We start from the raw sequence: 20,880 nt of genomic DNA, 5'->3' as shown, positions 1-20,880 counted from the left end.
TTCTTCATGAAAAATGGCCCAAAAAAGAGTTTCTTTAATGCTGCCTAACTACCAAGATTCCAAAACTTGATAGTCCATATAAAATACCAAGTCTAGAAACTAACACAAGGAAGGACAGCAAGACAATAAACCACCACCACATAAAGCAGAACAATAGGAAAGAAGGTACAAATGGCTGTAGCAGTCCCCAAACAACCAACATTGATTACTGAATAGCACAAAAAGAATTCCTGTAGTACTGTGGCATCTACTCAGCACAAAGGTGGCAATAACAAGGAGGTAATCTCAGACCATAAAGAGATACGTGCCTATCCAGAAGATACAGGTGCATCTTAACTGTCCACAGCAAGAATTTGTCTGGTAAGGACCGTGCATCCACAGAGGCTACATCACCCTTAGAGTTTTCATCAATTCCATTCTTCCTGTCTATGTTTCTTACACTGGGGCAACTCCCTGGGGTACCTGTACGCTCTCCCTTCTGCCATTAGTGGTCATGTTAAAGTTAGGGCAATTAGGAAAATCCAATATTATTCAACATAAACAAAAACAATAAACCCTCTTTGTAGTGTGAAGAGTTTAATTTTTTAGATTCATCAGGAAAAATACAAAAAATTTTAAGGACATATGATCATCTCACATTAAGATGATTTGGTTTACTCTATTAACATTAGATAATGTTGCACATTAAGCCTATAAATAAACATTACCTGCATCACAGACATGTCAAAATACTCAATAGAGGAATCTATTATTACAAAACTCAAGAAATAAAGAGTATTTAAATAACCAAGTAGGCATCTTAAAACACAAATAAGTCCAAATGATGTCATTTCTCCAAGACAGACCATTGTATTTCCAGGATAATTTACCAAATTCACGTCATCTCTACTTTTCTTGGTGAAATATACATAAAAGTTGAAAGGCTACAAGCTGAACAATAAATTTCAATGTTAGTTGAGACATTTAAAAATCCATAATTATAATTTCTTTAAGAAGCAGTCTTCAATAATATGTTCCCAACATTTTGCACACATACTTTAATTTTGCACCTAATCAAAACTAAAGGGTCACTTTCAGTATGCCCAATGATTTCCGTCTTTTCTCTATAGTGTTGTTTATCTCTACTATCATAATTTTTTAATTTTAAATATGTCTTTATTGATTTCAGAGAGAGGAAGGGAGAGGGAGAGAGAGAGAGAAATGTCAATGATAAGAGAGTTGTCATTGATCGGCTGCCTCCTGCACGCCCCCGACTGGGGATCCAGCCCACAACCTGGGTACGTGCATTGACAGGGAATCGAACCACGATCTCCTAGATCCTAGGTCAATGCTCAATCGCTGAGCCACACCCAGCCAAGCTACTATCATCATTTTAATATTCCCAGTATCTATCCTTTTATGGAATAAGGGAAAAATGCAAAAAAATAGTCAAATAATTGCAGAAACATACACTGCTGTGAAGATAAAGAGGTTGACATAATTGAAACTGAACTGTTAGCTGCCTTGCAGTACCACTATTTAATAGATTGAAATGTGCATTTGTTCATCAACAAGAGTCCAAATTCAGGATACAAAATCCAATTCACAGGGGATCATCATGGTGTGAAATGCATGTAAACCAAATGTATAAAATTTGAAGGCTACCCATAAAATCAGACTCAGCATGTTTTCCTTTTTTCCATGTAAATGTGTGGATTTTGGAATCATTATTTAAGTATGACTTATCTCTGATACAGATCATTTTTGTGTATGTATGTGCAAGTACCACCCACAATCCAATGTTTTCTCTCCTCCCACCCCATATGTTATTTTATGGTTTTCTTCAAATTATCTAAGTCCATTCATTTACTCAGCAAGAATTCATAAAACACATACTCTGTATAAAGCACTATACTTGACACTGGAAACATAAAATGACGAAAATACAGTTCTACTCTCAAGGAACGCACAGTCTGGTGAGGGAATGATTACAATAGCTATCAGTGCTGTTACAAAGGTATCTATTACATGCCCTGGGTACAGATGCTCTGAATAGGTTAAGAAGGAAAGTGAAAAGATCAGTGAGGACTTTTATTCTCCAGGTAAAACAACTTGAGCTGAATCGTGGAGATAATAAGAATTAGCCAGGCAGATAAATGTGGGAGGCAGAGTGGGTGGGAGGATATGTTTTTAGCAGGGTTCTCCAGGTAGGAAGAACAGGATATGCAAAGACACAGATGCATGAGAGAACACAGCACCTTAGGAGAACTGTAAATCTGAAATGGCTAAGAATTACATGAGAGGGGAGTGGTAGTAAGCCACTCAATTACATGAGTGGTAAACCAAGTTCAAACTTTATTCAATTTACAAACATGTGAGCAACTAGCCATGAGATAAAGAGTGACCAAAATCAATGCAACCAGCCAACAAATGAATTTGGACAAGAATATACAGTAGTCCTCCCTTATCCACAGGGGATACGTATGTTCCAAAACCCCAGTGGATGCCTGAAACTGCAGATAGTGCCAAACCCTATATATATTATGTTTTCCCTATACATACATAACTGTGATAAAGTTTGTTAGGCACAGTAAGAGATTAACAACAATAACTAACAATAAAATAGGACAATTATAACAATATACTGTAATAAAAGTTATGTGAATGTAGTCTGTCTCTCAAAATATTTGGAATTTTCCATTAATATTTTCAGATGGCAGTTGACTGAGGGTAACTAAAACCATGGAAAGTAAAACCAAAGACAATGGGGCACTACTATAGCTGAAATTAAAAAAATATTAGTACCAATAAAGCAGTAATGACTGGAATGACATTTAAAATATTTCCTTTCTTCTTTCTACTTTTCTGTATTTTCTATAATTAATATTAAATGTTTAATTTTTGTATTTTTTAAGAAAATGGTAATAACAAAAATATTTTAAAACAAAACTATATTTATCTGGGTATGTCTCTGTGTGTACGTGTATGCATGGATGGATAAGTCATTCCAGACCGAAGGAAACTAACATACTGATAATTGCCTTAAAGTGAAAGGATTATGGGTGATACTTTTTTTGTTTATATATTTACCAAAAAATTTACATATTTCATAATAAACAGTTTTATATGCAGGAGAAAATGTGGGTTTTCCCCCCATAAAACAAAAACATTTTGATTTGTCAATATATTCAAACTCCTAATGTAAGGGGTGTAGGTGGGATAAACATAGGTCAAATGTCAACATATGTATAAAAAAAGAAATGAATTTTTACGCAGAAATTGTGCTGTGCGGTGATTATTCATACACAACAGGGGTGCTTATCAGCTAGGGCTTGAAATGTGTTTTTGTCATGGGGTAATTTTCCTTATAGTATTGTTTTGTAATAAGATTTAAATGTTAATTTACACTCAATTGGATAATCCATATTCCCCTAAAACCTCAAATATAAAGTGAAGCCTTACGTACAAACATACATATATTCTGAATAATACTTACTTGTCCTAGTATTGTTCTATTTTAACATTTTACTTAGATTTGAAGATTTAGTAGACTTCTAAATGTTCTTGAACAATAAAACACATTATGTCTCCTGATGTGTACCTTCAATAACTTCAACCTTTGCCAAGGGACCCTAATTAATATTAAAATACTATATGGTTCATTTAGCTCAAGATTTCCCTAAAAGTACTAGCTATACTTGACACATAAAATATATTAAGATCATATAAATCTACTTATCTTCTTATTGTTAGAATTTCTCTTTCCTTTCAATGTCTAAAGAAAATAAAGGATCTTAATTACTCAGTTATTTTTAAACACTTTCTCCCTACTTATCAGTTATTTAATATTATAGATTATAAGATCACCATTTGCGCCCAGCTGGGCATGGCTCAGTGGTTGAGCATCGACCTAGGATCCAGCAGATCATGGTTTGATTACCGGTCAGGGCACATGCCCGGGTTGTGGGCTCAATCCCCAGTCAGGGGGTGCAGGAGGCAGCCGATCAATGACTCTCTCATCATTGATGTTTCTATCTCTTTCTCTCCCTCTCTCTCCCTCTCTCTGAAATCAATAAAGACATATTTTAAAAATAAAAATAGCCCAGCCGGGCGTGGCTCAGAGGTTGAGCATCGACCTAGGATCCAGGTGATTGGGGTTCGATTCCCGGTCAGAGCACATGCCCGGGTTGCGGGCTCGATCAGTGAATCTCTTATCATTGATGTTTCTATCTCTCTCTCCCCCTCTCCTTTCCTCTCTCTGAAATCAATAAAGATATATTAAAATAAATAAATAAATAAATAAATAAATAAATAAATAAATAAATAAATAAATAAAAATTAAAAATTATCATTTGCTAAGGATGAGCAAATGGTTCCACAAAATACATCTACTGTTAACCAGCAGAAATCCTCTTAACCCCCATATGCTTTCCAGGACAAACCAATGGAATGATGAAAGTATGTATAAACTAAAGATGTCCTCATAGAATCTATTTAAACAATATTTTCAGTATATTCTCTGTCACTAGTTTAAAGTGTATGGTTTGAAATGTCAATAATCAGTTAAGCTGTCCCAATGTTGCCATTTCCATCTGAGTTACTGAGGATAATCCAACAAATTCAACAACTGCATGGCTCTTTCTTTTCTATTGTCATAGAATTTTGACTTCATAAAATGCTTCAAATTTACTAAAGGAATGCAATAATTTCAAGGGGGGTAAAATGCCATGAAACTATTACTAAGTCACTTCCTCAAACAAATTTGGTAATATTAGTAAAAATGAGTATTCCTACTGGGGTACCTACTTAACTGTCTCTTTTAAAGTTAAAAACATGCTTACTCTATGACCCAGCAATTCCACTCTTAGGTATTTACTCAAGAGAAATAAAAACACATGCCCACAAAAAGACTTGTACAAATTGTATAAAGGAGCTTTTTCCATAGTAGACAAAAAAAAAAAGGAAACAACCCAAATATCTATGAAGAGATGAAGAGATAAATTGTGATATATTAATGGGAGGTATTCAACAATAAGAAGGAATTACTGATAAACACTGCAAAATGGATAAATCTCAAAAACATTATGTTGAGCATAAGAATACAGACACAAAAGAAAGTGTACTATACGAGTGCATTTACGTGAAGTTCAAGAACAGGCAAAACTAATTGTTGGTGACAAATCAGAACAGTAATTGCATATGGGGGACTGGGTAGTCACTGGATGGAGATACAAAGGAACTTTTCTCAGATTATGGAAATGTTCTATATCTTGAGAATGTGATTACACAAATGTATACATTTGTCAAACTCATCCAGAGTACACTTAAGATCCACATACTTCACATACATAAATTTTACATAAACAAAAATCTAATAAAAAAATAAAACCCAAACAAGAAAGATGCAAATGTACTAAGACTGCTGTAATTCTAGTAGTGGAAACAGGAAAGACTAGATTTAAATCCTGTGTCTGCCAATTAGTCAACCAGCAGTATTGAGTTCCTGAACACACTGAATCTGACACAGAACAAATTTTGGAACAATAGAATAAAAATAGCAAATAAGCCTATTTCTTCCATTTTTGCTACATAACAAATCTCTCTGAAAATAAGAAAAGAAAAATAAACATTCGTACTTATAGCAATGTTGGGAAAAGCAAAATGTTTCATCAATACCTGAACCAAGAGTAGGCTTCCCGATGATACAGAATTGGGCTGTAAGGTATGAAAAATGTAAGATTTTATTTAATAAGATACTGTTTTTACACCAAAGTGAAAAACAGCATTTGCTGAAAGCTTCCAAACCTAGTCTTCTGCACAACTGCCTAATAATATAAAACCCAATAATCTGCCAGGCACTGTTCTAAGGACTTAATATAAATCAACTAATTTAATCCTAACAACAACTCTATAAGAGATCCTATTATCGTCCCCAATTTACTTATAAGGAAAATGAGGTATAGAGAGGTCAAGTATTTGCCCAAGGTCATACCTAGATAGAGCCCGGCTCAAATCTCAACCAGTCTAGTACCAGGGCCCATGCTCTTAACCACTGCACCATACACTGACCTCTGGGCTTCTTTTCTAAGATGTTTCTTAAGCATCTCTTTTCTGCCTGTACCACACAAATTTCACTCCTGCAATAAAATTCAAGGAACACACACTCAAATATATTCCTGAATTTTCCAGTAAAATCTCTAAATCAACCTCTTTTCAAATATACTCTAGAAGTAGCAACTTATAAGGGGACTCAACAAATTTTTAAAGTAAACATTTGTTCGTTTTTTGTTTTTTTATCCTCACCTGAGGATAACTTTTCATTGCTCTTTCAGAGAGAGTGGAAGGGGGGGAAGAGAGAGAGGGAAAAAAACACACACAACATCGATGCGAGAAAGACACATCAACTGGTTGCCTCCTGCACTCAGCCAGGGCCGGGATTGAGCCTGCAACCGAGGTATGTGCCCTTGGCCAGAATCGAACCCAGGACCTTCCAGTCCGAGGGCCAAAGCTCCAACCACTGAGCCAAGCTGGCCAGAGCTAAAATAAACATTTGTTGACTTTTAAGAGCAAATAGAGACACCCTGGCCAGTGCTGCCCAGTGGGTAAAGCAAAGGGTTGCAGGTTCCATCCCCGGCCCAGGTCTGGGTGGGTGAGGGAGGCAACCAATTGATGTGTCTCTCTCACACTGATGTTTCTCTCTCCCTCTCCCTACACACACACCCCTCCACTCTCTCTGAAAAAGCAATGGAAAAAACATCCTCTGGTGAGGATTAACAAAAATAAAAAACCAAACAGAGACAACCCTGTCAGTGATGGTGAATTTGTTTAGAATTCTTTCCTACTGACCTTAGATTCAAGATTGCTTTAGGCCAAATTAAATTTTGGATTTTTCTTGGTCTCTTGGTTCCAAGTTAGATGATGTTAACTTGTATAATTTTTAATTGCATAAATTATCTTTACCACTTATCTAATACAGTTCAAATCATCAGCAGTTATTGAGTCCCAACTACTAAAACGCACTCTGCGGAGTACTGTGGAGGTGAGTGGATAATAGTAAGAATTCTGCTTTCAAGGCATGTTCTGGCACATTTCTCATTATTATACTAGGATGTGTTAACTACCTAGGGTGTACTGAACTCCCATACCAACATCCCAGGGTTGGAAGAGGTATTGGGTGGTAATGCAGTAGTATCGCACTGTAGTTTTAATTTGCATTTCCTTGATGACTAAAAATATTGAGCATCCTTTCATAAGCTTATTTTCCATCTGCATATCTTTTTTGGTAATGTATCCATTCCATTTTTTTTGCCCATTAATTGCCCATTATTTTATTGGGTAGTTTATCTTACTGCTGTCTTGTAAGAGTTACGTATATGCATATTCTGAATACAAGTCTTTTATAAGAAATGTGTTTTACAAATGTCTTCTCCCAAAAAGTACCTTATCTATTTGTCTCCTAAATAGTGTCTTTTGAAAATCAGTTTTAAAATGTGATAAGTCCAACTTATCATTGATTTCTTTAAGGTTCATGTTTTCTGTGTTTTAGTGAAGCAATCTTTTGCCTAATCCAAAGCCACAATGATATTTTTTCCTCCCTCATTTTTTTCTGTTAGTTTTATAATCTTAGCTCATATTTAGGTCTATGATCCAGCTCAAGTTAATTTTTGTATATGGTATAGCCTAACAGTTGAGGGTCATTATTTTGCACTTAGGTGACCAATTGTTCCAGCATGATTTGTTGAGAAGACTGAGAACAATGCGTTTTAATGTATAGAGCAAAATAACTTCAGTGAGATGATTTCAGATTTTATACTGCAACTAATCTTTCAGTAATTACAACTACGAGAAAAGGGTATTAAACCTCTCCCTTTTCAAACTATATATCTGTATGAGGCTGGATATTCTTTATATATTTCAACCAAGACACCACATCACAACAGGCTGAATGCAGAAGCAGAAATGAGAATCCAGCTGTCTTTTATTAATCCAGACATTAAAGAGATTTATAAATAGCATTGTAATACAATGCTAATGTTAATTTGTTTTAAAAAAGTTATTTTTCATAAAAATATTTTATTTGCATGAACATATAATGGGTTTATTATAGCTATTTTAAACAAATTAATAAATTAATATTTAATTTTTTTTCTCAGTTGTAATTTTTAGTATAGTCACTATCAATAGATACAACCAACATAAACAAAAGCACTTTGGGGTCCTCAATAATTTTAAGAATGCAAAGGAAACCTGAGACCAAACAAAACTGCCATCACCACTCTCTTCCATTGCTTAGGCTTATGATAGCTAGACTATTGCATCTAAATGCATAGTAACAGGTCAAACTTGTGTTTAAATCCTTTCAACAGCTCACTACTCTTCTTAGCATCAAGACTAATCCTGCATGATCAAGATTCTCCATTCTCCTCATTCTCTGACACAACAGTCTTTTTTCAGTAGCATCCTTAAATGCACCAACCTCCACCTGTTCACAGGGCCTTTGCACTGCCTCTTCCTTGGGCCTGAAATGTCCCTCCCTCCTCCCTTTTGCCTAATTAATTCCTACTCAAACATTGATTACCTGATCCTCCTTACTCCCACCCTCAGGTTAAACCAGGTTCCTCTTTTATATATTCTTACGGCTCCCTGCACATTTCCTTCATAAATTTTTCAGTTTGGGAGATTACTTTTGGGATTATGTAACTTAATAGCTCTCTCATAGTAAAATATAAATATAATAATCCTATATATAAAGCTGTTAAATAAAATTTTGCCTATGTGTTGCAGTATTTTTCTAAGATCAATAGTTATCATCAGATGGTCAAAGGAGTCTGTAACCTATGTGTAAGTGGAAAATTAACCTTACCAAAAAGAGTTCTGGCCTTTGACCTTGGCTACTGGGAGGTGGTATCTAGGCCCCTAAACTTCTTACCTAACAGGAATGTCTCTGTTTGCCTGGGGCCTTTGGCCACTGGACAAAGGTGATTCATGATGAAGGCTTTGTGCCACACTTTAGTAGTTACAATCCTGAGAGGAAATGGAGACTTTTAAAAAGCATTAGTAGGACTAACAGGAGGGGCTAGAGACTAAAGGTCAGTATGTGGGTAGTTTGTAATTGCGTTCAAATAAAAACACTGAACACCAAAGGCTTGGGTGAGTTTCCCCGGTTGGCAATATCCTATGTATTGTCACATACTGTGGCCTGAAAGCAGTAATGCCATCCACGACTCCCTAGTGAGAGGATGACAGAAAGTTCTACATTTGGACCCCTCCAGATGCTGCCTATATGTCTCCTCCTTTGGCTAATTTTAACCTGTATCTCCTTCCTGTAATAAAACATGAATATAATAGCTTTCAGTGAGTTCTGTGAGTCTTTTCTGGTGAATTATCAAACCTAACGGTGGTAGTGGGGGCTCCTAAACTTGGCAACTAGTGTCTGAAGTGAGGGCAGTCTTATAGGAACTATTCTCGCAGACAGCAATTTGGTTAAAGTCATTGCAACAACAAAAAAAGGATAAAAATTAATAAACTATGACTATGAATTCCTTGAGAGCAGAAACTTTATCAATATAAAACAATGTAAAAAAATATAAGATATTTGAAACAAATTGATATTCTCAGGTTATCAATATTCTCTAACTATAATAGCAATAATGCTAATGATGACGAAGATGAAGATAAAAACAGCAACAATTTACTGCTTGTCCTTACTATAGTATCCATTTACAGATGAGGAACATGAGGATTAAACGACTTGCTCAAGATCATACCACTAGTGACAGACAGTATGTAAGCCCTAATTTAACTAATTTTAAAGTCTATACACTTTACTATATTGTACCTTGTAAGACAAGCAAAGGAAGTTTTATATTATATTTTGCAAAGGACAATTAAAAACATCCAGCATTATCGCCACTAAAATAGTATCATTAAAGACTGGCAACTATTAGCACTGTTCAGGAATGTGGAATACCTATGCTCCCCTTTTTAAACTAAGACTTAGTCATAAGCATTCTGATGCTTACTTAAGCTTGTCTTTGAAATTCTCCTAAAAACATAACCTACATAGGTTAAAAACAAACAAAAAAACTAATTTGTTGTCGATTACTATCAAATGCTAAACAAAATTCCAAATACTTGAGGTAGACAGATAATACTTTTGCGAAGAAAATCACCAAATATGGTACATTAATCTATAAACAATGGGGCACCAAGCTCTTCTTTTTTACTCTACAAATTTTCCCAATCTCTTTCTCTATAGTTTTCTCTCATATCCTAGAAATGTCCTAATGGCCTCTAAGAAAAGCTGAAGAGAACTAGAATCTGTTGGTCCATGCATAATCAGTCTGACTGTCTCAAGCTGAATACTGTACTCAAAGGTCTTAAAGGCCTTTTTACCTTGAAACCAGACCTGCTAAGATATAAATAAACACAGTTCTTACAAAAAAAATATGTGTGTGCATACATATATACAGTAGTATAGTAGCCAGGAGCCACTCTGACAGAGCACTTTATATTTTTAGTAATCATAAGAAAAACATAAGGTATTTGAGAAACTGGCTGTAAGTGATTAATTACATTAATTGTCTTTATGTAGGTCCAGAGCAAACATTACATATTGATTGCTATTTGTTGAGATTACTGTAAAACTCACTATCATACTTCTACTAGATATAAAAACCAATAGTCAAGTTGTGCTATGTCAATTTTGACAAACCAATCATTATAATAAAAATGTCTTAAGAGTGGACCAGTCTGGATCTACATCAGAAATTAATCATTAAAGGAGTACTGAATGACATGAAATACAGACAATATGAAGGAGAAAGGTGAACATAAGTATAAAGCATGGAAAAGGAGGGACACACTCATGACTTAGACACACACACTAAAGCCCGCAAATAACCCACAGAGACAGAGAAAGTACCTGGAAAGCTGTGAGTGCGCCAGTCCCAGGGTTATACAGGCATCGCAGCGAAGGCATGCTGTCCGCCAGGCTGGAGCAGCCCAGCCACAGAGACCTGGGCATAGAGCACTGCAGAGAGAGGACAACTATGAGATGGGACAGTATGAGACAGGATGGTACAGATTACAGGAATTTTCAAGGCTTGGCTGAATACAATATTCCAGTTGTAGCTGCCCTTTATGATAGAAACATCTTCAAGAAAATACTACATATTAGTTCTAACCCCAGAGAGAGACTCAAAAGGGGCACTAATTGCCAAAAAACAAGGGGAAAAGGTTATAGGTCAAAAACTAAATATTTAGTAAAACTTTTTGTTCTGTTCTATGTATGAGTATAAAGGAAATCCACTTCTTAACCCAATTAATCAATTATTTTCCTCTATGCATCTCAACTAATCTCCCATAAATTCACCACAGGGTGAAATATTGTGCTGACTACACAAAAAAAGAAATAGTTCATGTTAGCATTTCAGTATTAGGAATGGTATATTAGAAAACAAAATACCACAGGAAAATTAAAGTGTTTTATTTTAGAAGGTGGGAAGAAGGAAAAGTATTATACCCCTACAGCTTTGATGGCAACTAACTCTGTTCAGTATGTGTATGTTTTATGTATCTTGTTAGTCTGTTATTCATTAACCAAAATGCAATTACCATAGCAGTTGCCTCTTCATTTTTCCAGATGGATTAAAAGAGGGGAGGGAGGAGGGCAAGAAATAACCAAACAGAAGGGAAAACAGCAAAGAAAGGAGAAACAAAAAAGAGAGAAAAAAGAAAAAAAGAAAAAGAGAACCCCAAATGCCGCTGGTATTAAAACCTTCTAAGCAAAAACCTATGTGTGAATGTAAATATACATATAGTGTATTCAGTAGCAAAATAAGGTAGAAATTATGATTTCTAGTAATGTTAACTAAACAATGTTAGTATTATTGCTCCTTTAGCTTTATAAAACACATTATCTTTCAGAAGTTTTATGTTCTTCAAGTTTCTCTAAAAGTATCCCAGATTGAAGTTTTGTCTGTCAACTTGGGTACTATTACAGTCTAATAATACTAAAAAAATTACATACCTGATAATAGCACATATTAAAACAGGAATACATGTTTTAAAATATAGCAGTCAATGCACATAATACTAAACTTTGTAAGTTTGGAAATAGTAAATATCATTATGGGGCCTTTTTTCTTCTTAAAATACTCTAGTTGCAAGAATTAATATTAGGTAACAAAATATAGCACCACTCACTGTTCACAGTCTATAACTAATATGAAAATAGTAAGGACACCAAAAAATGATCTAGTCTTTCAGATCATTACTTCCTCATTTTATAGTTAAAGTGACTGATGCCCAGGAAAAATTAAGTATTTATCCATGATCATGAATTTAGAAAGTAGGGAAGTAGGAACTAGAATCCTGTTCTATCACTTCTTAGTGCAGAACTCTTCCTCCTGACTCCATCTATCCACAGGTCATAAAGTGGAGACATCAGACTTGAAAAAAGGGTATGTGCTAAAGATATCACTGGATAACATACCAACCAAAACAGCTAAACTGCTTTGAACTCCTACAACAATCTCCTACCTCTGTTCACTGTTTCCAATGTTTCTTCACCTCAAGCTACAACCCATTTTACAAAGAGCAGCTAAATAGAATAACTGTGTTCACACTGTTATCATGTCACTCTCATCATTAATTCATAATAGCTCCCTGTATCTACTGTATGAAATCCAAGCACTCTATTAATCTGACCTTTCTTCACTGTCTACATTAATTAATCTTCTCTGTCCTTCCAATTGGCCTAGCACTCTAGCTAATTAACCACCTTGATATTTTTTTCAAATACCCATCTTACCCCCTTACCTTTGACTTACAATCATCAAGTTCTTCACTGAAGTAATTTTTGTAAGTAAATGAAATTAAATATTTCTAAGTAATGTTTTAATCATTTATTCAACAAGTATTTATTGAGCATCTTCCTTGTTCTAGGCACTGTTCTAGATAATTAGGGATAGAACAATGTACAAAGGAGATGAAAATCCTTTACATTCAAGTGACACTTTCAATCTTAAATTCTTTTAAATTCCTTAATGTAAAAGAAGCTTGTTGTTAGTTTCTCTCATTGTTCATGAGAGACAATGTACACATTCTTAAGCAATTAGTTCTGTGTGTCCTGGAGAGAAGAAAGTCTCATTTTGAAGGAGGGGCTGAATTTGGGAAAAGTGGAAGAGGAAGAAGAGTATATAAAAAGGGAGAATGCAATACAGAAGAAGAAAAAATAATAATGTAAGAAAATGGAGTAGGCACCGAAAGATAACTTGTCACTCCTCCCCATTCCCTTCTCAAGAGGAAGGTGGCTCAAACACTTTTAGCCATATTGAGGCCATCTGCATAAGTCTCCTCTTTTTATTAAATTATGCATATTTACTTGTATTTGTGAATGTTCCTTTGTAAGCTTTTAAGGCATTCCTCTTTTGAATGTTTGTCTCCATTTTATATTAGATCCTGTGTTATTTTTGCAGTATGTATTTGCTTAATTATCACCTGACTTTCCTTACTATAAATCATTCTAATATTCTTCCTCATTAACTCATCCCTATTTTCCATCAAAACTCCTAACAACTAAGAATTTGAAAGGGCTCACCCACCCCCTTAAACTAAAATTTCAAATTAAAATTATAATCAATAATGAGCCACATACACCCAGGAAAGCCACTAGATATACTGGTGTGATTTCTAAAATAGCATTAACTTGTAAACACCACACAGAGGATACATTTCCGATTATTACAAGACAATTGGTGTGGGTATGAAAACTGCACTTGAATATAGTCAGATCTGCACATTACCATAAGATTTTATATATTATAGCTCAATTTAATAACCAATTTTCAAATTGGTTTGTATTGTAAGAATTAATCTTACCCATACTGGTAAATGGCACTTAAAAACATTGAGGGGGAAAATATAATTACAAAATTAATGGAATAGGCTATAGCTTCTACTTCTTTTTTCCTTCTAATCTTCACATCTAGGAGCATTTTCTACAGAAGGGGAAAAAAATCTAAGGAAATTTGGACAATAAATAACAAAGTGAAAAGTATTGGCATTGTGGCTACTATTCTTATATGTTCTATACAGTGTGGGGCAAAAGTAGGTTTATAGTTGTGAGTACATGAAACAGGGTTTATTCTTGTATTATTACTTATTAATTATTGTATTATTTTCAATTCATGAACAACTGTAAACCTACATTTGCCCACCCTATATTTCAGGGCCATCCTAATTGGTCAATTTCTGACAAAGATGTAAAATTTTTCTGTCCTTAAATTTTAATAAATTATCCCCTTTAAAATGCCCAAAAATCATACACAGTTTTCTACTTAAAGTTTGGGCTGCAAAAGTTTGTTTCTCCTTGCAAATTATATTTAAATTCCTAAGGCTTTATAAACTTAAAAAAAAATTTTAATTAAAAAAAAAATCAGCCTGGCTGGGCATGGCTCAGCGGTTGAGCGTCAACCTAGGATCCAGGAGATCGGGATTCGATTCCTGGTCAGGGTACATGCCCAGGTTGCGGGCTCGATCAATGACTCTTTCATCATTGATGTTTCTATCTCTCTCTCTCCCTCTCCTTCTCTCTCTCTGAAATCAATATATATTTAAAAAAAAAAAAATCAAGTTCTAAACTAAGCTGCAATCCAGCAACTACACTGTCATGTTTAAATACTTAACTTGTATAAATTGTTAAAGAACTTATGAATTCCTAAAATGTTTCTCCAATGCAATCTCAAAAGCTACCACAAAGTTTGGATCATACATGTACCTCCATCCTACACAAATCCATACACAGCACACACTGGCTTCTTGAGTTCATTTCCTACTTAACTTCACCCCAATTAACTCTTTTTTGCAAAATCAAAGAAAGCTGAAGACTATAATAATGCATTACAACTGACATGTTACCCAATTGAATGTGTTTACCAGTTTTTAAAAAGCAGACACAGTTATTTTTTGAAATGCTGGAACTGGTTTTCTACTACTTAAAAGAATGAGAAAAGGACTGAAATGTTGTGACAAAGGTCCTCCAGTGCTTCCAGGAGAACACAGTGTCTAATGCCCATCAGGTTCAACAGCAGGAATTCATTTTTAGAGAACACTAAAAATCTTGACTCCTCCCCGAACTTGGCTGCCTAGAAAGAAGTCACAGTTCCTCTTCACTGATAGAGGGCCCTGCAGGCAAAGGGCTAGCCTCAGCATTTACTTTATGAAAGCTGAATGACAAAATCTCCTAAACTCAGGTCCCTGTTGGTCAACTTTTAGGAGTAACAGAAGCTATAATAATCAACAATAAAAAGATTGCTGCATTGAGAGTTTATGTATCCTTAAGCCATGGAATAGAAGAATTCCCTTTGCACTACTCTATCAACTAAAAATTTCAGGCCAAAAGAACTTCAGTATTACATAAGCCATGTAATTCATTCAGACTTGACCTATACAAATTCAATGATTGCCTCTTAAGAATTCCAATTTAGTTCACTCCAAAAATGAAACTCCCACCTGTCATAGAGGATCATCATATCTGCCTAGCCTTATTGCACAGGTTGTAGTACAGTTAAAATCAAGGATCTAAAAACATCAGGTACAAAAGAAAAAAATGTCAAGTGTCACGGTTACCAAGAGCAGGCTTCTGTGAATGCCACTTGCATTTCAAAATGTTCTGGAAAGCCATTATGAACTGCAGACCATGGAATCAATAAATCCATCCATCCATCAAATTAATTTTTCTTCTTTAAAAAATTGTACTGAATTTACTGGGGTGACACTGGTTAATAAAAATAGGTTTCAGGTGTACAATCCTATAATACATTGCCTGTATATTGTATTGTGTGTTCACCACCCAAAGTCAAGTCTCCTCCTATCACCATTTACTGCCCCTTTACCCTCTTCTACCTCCACCCACCAACTTTCATCAATCAAATTTATTGTTCATTACCAGAATGGACACAGGCAGAGTACAAGTACAGAACCAAAAGTGATCAGACAAAAAGTGTTTGCCAGATATTGTGCTAGATTCTTTAAAGACATTTCATTTAATCATTATAACCCTGTCAAAGAGTCATTAGTATTTTCACTTTAATAGGAGAGTACACCCAAGATCAGAAAAGTTATAGTGACTAAACGGCAATGGCAGAAATAAGGCCCCAATGTGTTTGTCTCTCAAATCCATAGACACCCCACTATAGACCTGCTCCCAAGTAGTTTATACTCTATTTTAGGGAAATAATTAACTAACAAAAAGTAACTACAAGGAAAAGCACTAAACTGTGTTAGACAATAGATGCTATATAAAAGTTTAAATTTTTTGAAATGTTCAGACACAGGCTTTAATTTTATTGTAGGACTTGTTACTGTATGTAATTAAATATGTGTTTGCCTCTTCTACCTTATTCCTCAGACATATGAGTCATATCTTACCTTTTTTTAAATCTCCAGTATCTGGTCACAGTAGGTGCTCAATAAATGTATACTTAAAGGCGAGAGATCAGTGAGAACCACATACCAAAGAGAAGAAAGGAAGTATTTTTTTGTTTTATGGAATAGTGGAAAACAGATAAAACAACATGGTTACTTTACTGTGACTGATCTTGCCAGACTGGAAGGTGTACATATGTTGGATAAAGCTTTCACAAGTCACTATAGAACTCATTTGTAAAACAATCTAGTAAGGTAAATAAGGTACGGAGTAAATTCAGAAAGAATGGTGGTTGCCAATGGCTGGGGGGTGGGGGCAGTAGGGGCAAGAAGAATGGGGAGTATAATGGGTATAGAGTTTCAGTTTGCAAGATGAAAAAGTTCTGGAAACTGGTTGCACAACAATGTTAATGTAAAGCTATCGAACTGTACACTTAAAAATTATTATGATAAATATTATTTAATATATATTTTAACACAATAAAAAAGCCCCCAAACTGATATGTATTAGAATTCCTAGATACAGGCTTTAAAATAACCATGTTTAAGATACTCAAGAGCCATGGTTAGTGTTGCTCAGTTGACTGAACTTCATCCCATGCACCAAAAGGTCACGGGTTCGATTCATGGTCAGGGCACATGCCCCAGTTGCAAGCTCAATCCCCAGTAGGGGGCGTGCAAGAGGCAACCCATCAATGATGTTTCTCATCAATGTTTCTCTCTGTCTCTCTAAAAATCAAAAACAATTTTAAAAAATTAAAAAAATTTTTTTAAAAAGGTAGTTTAGAAACAGACCAAGTGAGAATTAGTGAACAGGAAGAAAGGTCAGCAGAATATCATTTGATTGAAAATAGAAATAAAAGATAGAAAAATACTGAAAAAAATTTGAGAGATATAAGTGACACAGTGAAAAATAAACATGTGTAATTAGATTGACAAAAGGAAAAAGACAGAGAAAATGAGGCAAAAGTAACCCTTAAGGAGACACTAAATTTTTCAAAAACTGATGAAAATCATCAAACCACAGAGTCAAGAATCTCTACAAACACACAAAGCAAGCACCTTTTCTATGCCTTGGCAAACTGTCATTCTAAGTTTGAATCATCTTTATCCTTTGCTCTTTTTTTGTTGTTGTTAATCCTCACCTGAGGATATTCTTTCCATTGATTTTTAGAGAGAGGGGAAGGGGGGGAGAGAGGGAGAAAGAGAAAGGGGGGGAAAGAAACACAGAGAGAGAGAGAGACATCATGTGTCCCATCAATTGGTTGCCTCCCACACACTTCAGGACTGGGGCCAGGAATCGAACCTACTACTGAACCAAACTAGCCAGGGCATTCCTTGTATTTTCAATGCTATGGAATATCTTTAGAGTCCCTTTATTATAAAGTTTTTTTGTTTAATGTGAAGTTTTTCCTCTGGGATATGTTCATCTTTTTTGTCACAACCACTTTCTTCATTTATGTTAACAAATGCACCTTTACTAAGTTCTCTGCTTTATATCTAGAATCTATCAAATGGTGTCAACATTAACACTTCTAGGGTCAGCTTTCTTCTAAGGCTCCATTTACTCTGAACTCAAATTTCAATTAAAGTATTATCACTCTTATTACTTTGCTTCATTTATCACATGGACTTAACACTGGGAGAGAAGACAACACAACTACACACCATGTTGTCTGTGCATAAACTTAATAACAAATGTGCAGTGACTAATCACCAACAGACTTTGAAAGAACTGATTATGATGTGCATCTGTTTTCCACATAGTAATTTGTTGACTGGAGAGCTAGCAATGAAGTGTACTTTACAAAAATTACTCACAGTTAATATACGATGGTAACTGAAATTTGAACCATGTTTTGGGGGACTGGTATTACTTAACTAAAACGTACTAATTAAAATTTGGGCACATCAGAACCATGAATAATGAGAAATTCCATGACATTAAATTTAAATAAAATAAAAACTAACTCTAAGTAAAAGAAAAACATTAGACTTCAGCTTCTACCATAAGAGAGTAGCTATTATCAAACTTGCCCTCCCATCAATCAGCAAAAAAACTGGACAAAATATGGAGAATAAATTATGCAGAAAAAAGCTCATATCTGAACATGAGACACCCCCCCCCCCCCCCCGACCTTAAGTCTGTTCTTGAACACAAAATCCTGTTTGCACAGGGTGAAACTCTACAAAAGCCAAGCAAAGAACTTTGAGGGAGCTATAAGCTCAACAACTCCTAGAACCCACACAGAGCTGGGGAACTTTTCTGTTCTGACCACCCAGACTGCAGAAGCCTAATTTAACACTTGGGACATTCAGTAGGAGCCCCTGAAAACTCACACTTCACTGGTATAGATATACTACACGAGTATAAAGGTTACACACTAAACCTACCCTGGTAAAGCTTAAATCAAGCCACAGCAGCATCAAGCTGATTTGCAAGATTCTTAACTGCTGGCTAAAATAAACTCAACATTCTTTTTAAAAGACAATAAAATACAAATATTGAATAATGAAACATTCACAATGTCTAAATCTAAAATTACTAGGTAAGAAACAGTAAAATGTGATCCATAATCAGAAGGAGTATCAGTCAATAGAAGTAGATCCAGAAATGACAGAGATAATGAAATTAGCAGACCAAAACATTAAAATAGCTGTTAGAACAGCATATATAGTGAAGAGAACTATAGAATATAAAAAAATGAAATAAAACTTCCAGAAAAGTAAAATACAATCTGAAATAATAATTTTCTCAGGAGAGATTAGAAGCTGATTAAACACTGTAGAACTTGAAGAAATAACAATATGCAAAATAAAGCACTAAGAGAAAAAAGACTGGAAAACACTGAACAATGCCTCAGTGACCTACAGGAAATAATAGAGTGGTCCAACATATGTATAATTGGTATTCCATTAGAAAAATAAGGGGATGGGGATTGGAAGTATAAAATCTATTCGGAAAGATGTTTCTAACTACATTTGGAAAATAATAATATAATCTATACAAAAATATGAAAGGGACCAAAAATATAAATATGTGAGTAAATATTTCAAAAATCATTCTCATTTTAAAATTTATTTTTAAAACAATAAAAAATTTAAGTAAAAATGATAATGAATTATAATATTCATAACATATTTGTAAAAAAATATCAAAATAACAGAGAAAGGAAGAAATGAAAATACATTGTATGTGAAGTAAAATATTATTTCAAGGAGGACTGTGGTGATAAGTTAAAGATACATAGTTTTGCAAATCACAGATCTGATAAGGATATCTTATCCAGAATATATAAAGAACTTTTATAGCTCAACAACAAAATGACCCAATTAACAAATGGGCAAAGAACTTGAACAGACATGTCTCCAAAAAAAACAAATGGACAACAAACAAGCACATAAAAAGGGTGCTCAACTTCATTAGTCATTAGGGAAACAAAAATCAAAACCACAAGGAGGTGCCCTTCACACCCACTAGGATAGTAATTAAAAAACAAAACAAAAACACAGAGTCATCTAGATATTTCAGGAGAGAAGCATGCCAGGAGATCCAGATACACTGGAAGGAGCTTTATCATCAAAGTCCTATCCAGTCTCATAAGCACTTTAAGCTATAATTTAAAAAAGCATAACAAAAACAGAAAATAAGTTGTAGTGAGGATGTGGAGAAAATGGAACCCATATACACTGCTAGTGGGAATATAGTAAAGTGGTTCAGCAACTTTATTTTTTATCAAAAATTTTTTTTTTTAATGTATTGATTTTGAAGAGAGAGAGAGAAACATCAATTTGTTGTTCCACATATTTATGCATTCATTGGCTGATTCTTGTATGTTCCCTGACCAGTGACCAAACCCACAACCTTGGTGTATCAGGACACCTCTCTAACCAACTGAGCTTCCAGGGTAGGACCTAAATTGTTCACTTTAGAATTGTTGATTTTATGCTATGTGAATTTCACCTCATTAAATATTTTAAAATGCATATTGTACTCTCTAGAGCAACCACTAAAACAAAACAAAACAAAACAAAAGGTACCTAATAAACCAACAGAGAAGATAAAATGGAATACTAAAAAATAATCCAAAAGAGGGCAGGAAATTTTCAAACAAAAGCAGAAAACAGTTGGGACAAATAGAAACAAAATGGTAGAAGTAAAATGGTAGGTTTAAACTTAACTATACTAAATATAAACAATCTAAATATAAATGGTCTAAACCTACATTTTCTAATATAGTGATCACTAGTCACATGTAGACACTGAGCATGCTATGCTAGTCCAGACTGAGATATGCTTAACTGTAAAATCACATTGGATTTTGAAGACTTAATACAAATAAGGTATCTCAATAACTTTATATAGATTACATGTTTAAATGATACTTAAAATGTACTGAATTAAATAAAAAGCACTATGAAAATTTCAAGTTTCTTTTTACTTTTTTAATGTGGCTATAAGAAAATTTT

At 34.6% G+C, this 20,880-nt stretch overlaps 1 protein-coding gene across 10 annotated transcripts in view; it reads right to left on the bottom strand.

The window, feature by feature from the left end:
• Positions 1–20,880, bottom strand: part of BTRC (beta-transducin repeat containing E3 ubiquitin protein ligase) — a 151,877-nt gene that overhangs the window by 98,035 nt on the left and 32,962 nt on the right. For 4 of the 10 annotated variants that reach the window (XM_016219900.2, XM_087824515.1, XM_087824514.1 and 1 more), the window contains exons 2-3: positions 10,904–11,011; positions 5,656–5,694 (exon numbers count right to left, since the gene is read on the bottom strand). The exons of 3 other annotated variants lie outside the window; for them this stretch is intronic. In XM_016219900.2, the coding sequence (XP_016075386.1) occupies positions 5,656–5,694; positions 10,904–11,011 (147 nt within the window). The remainder of the gene's footprint in view (positions 1–5,655; positions 5,695–10,903; positions 11,012–20,880) is intronic. 3 more of the 10 variants (XM_016219901.2, XM_087824519.1, XM_087824517.1) reach the window with 1 other exon arrangement.

This window comes from Miniopterus natalensis, chromosome 14 (assembly GCF_054644295.1).
Source record: "Miniopterus natalensis isolate mMinNat1 chromosome 14, mMinNat1.hap1, whole genome shotgun sequence".
NCBI lineage: Eukaryota > Metazoa > Chordata > Mammalia > Chiroptera > Miniopteridae > Miniopterus > Miniopterus natalensis.
This window is presented reverse-complemented; position numbering and strand designations above follow the sequence as displayed.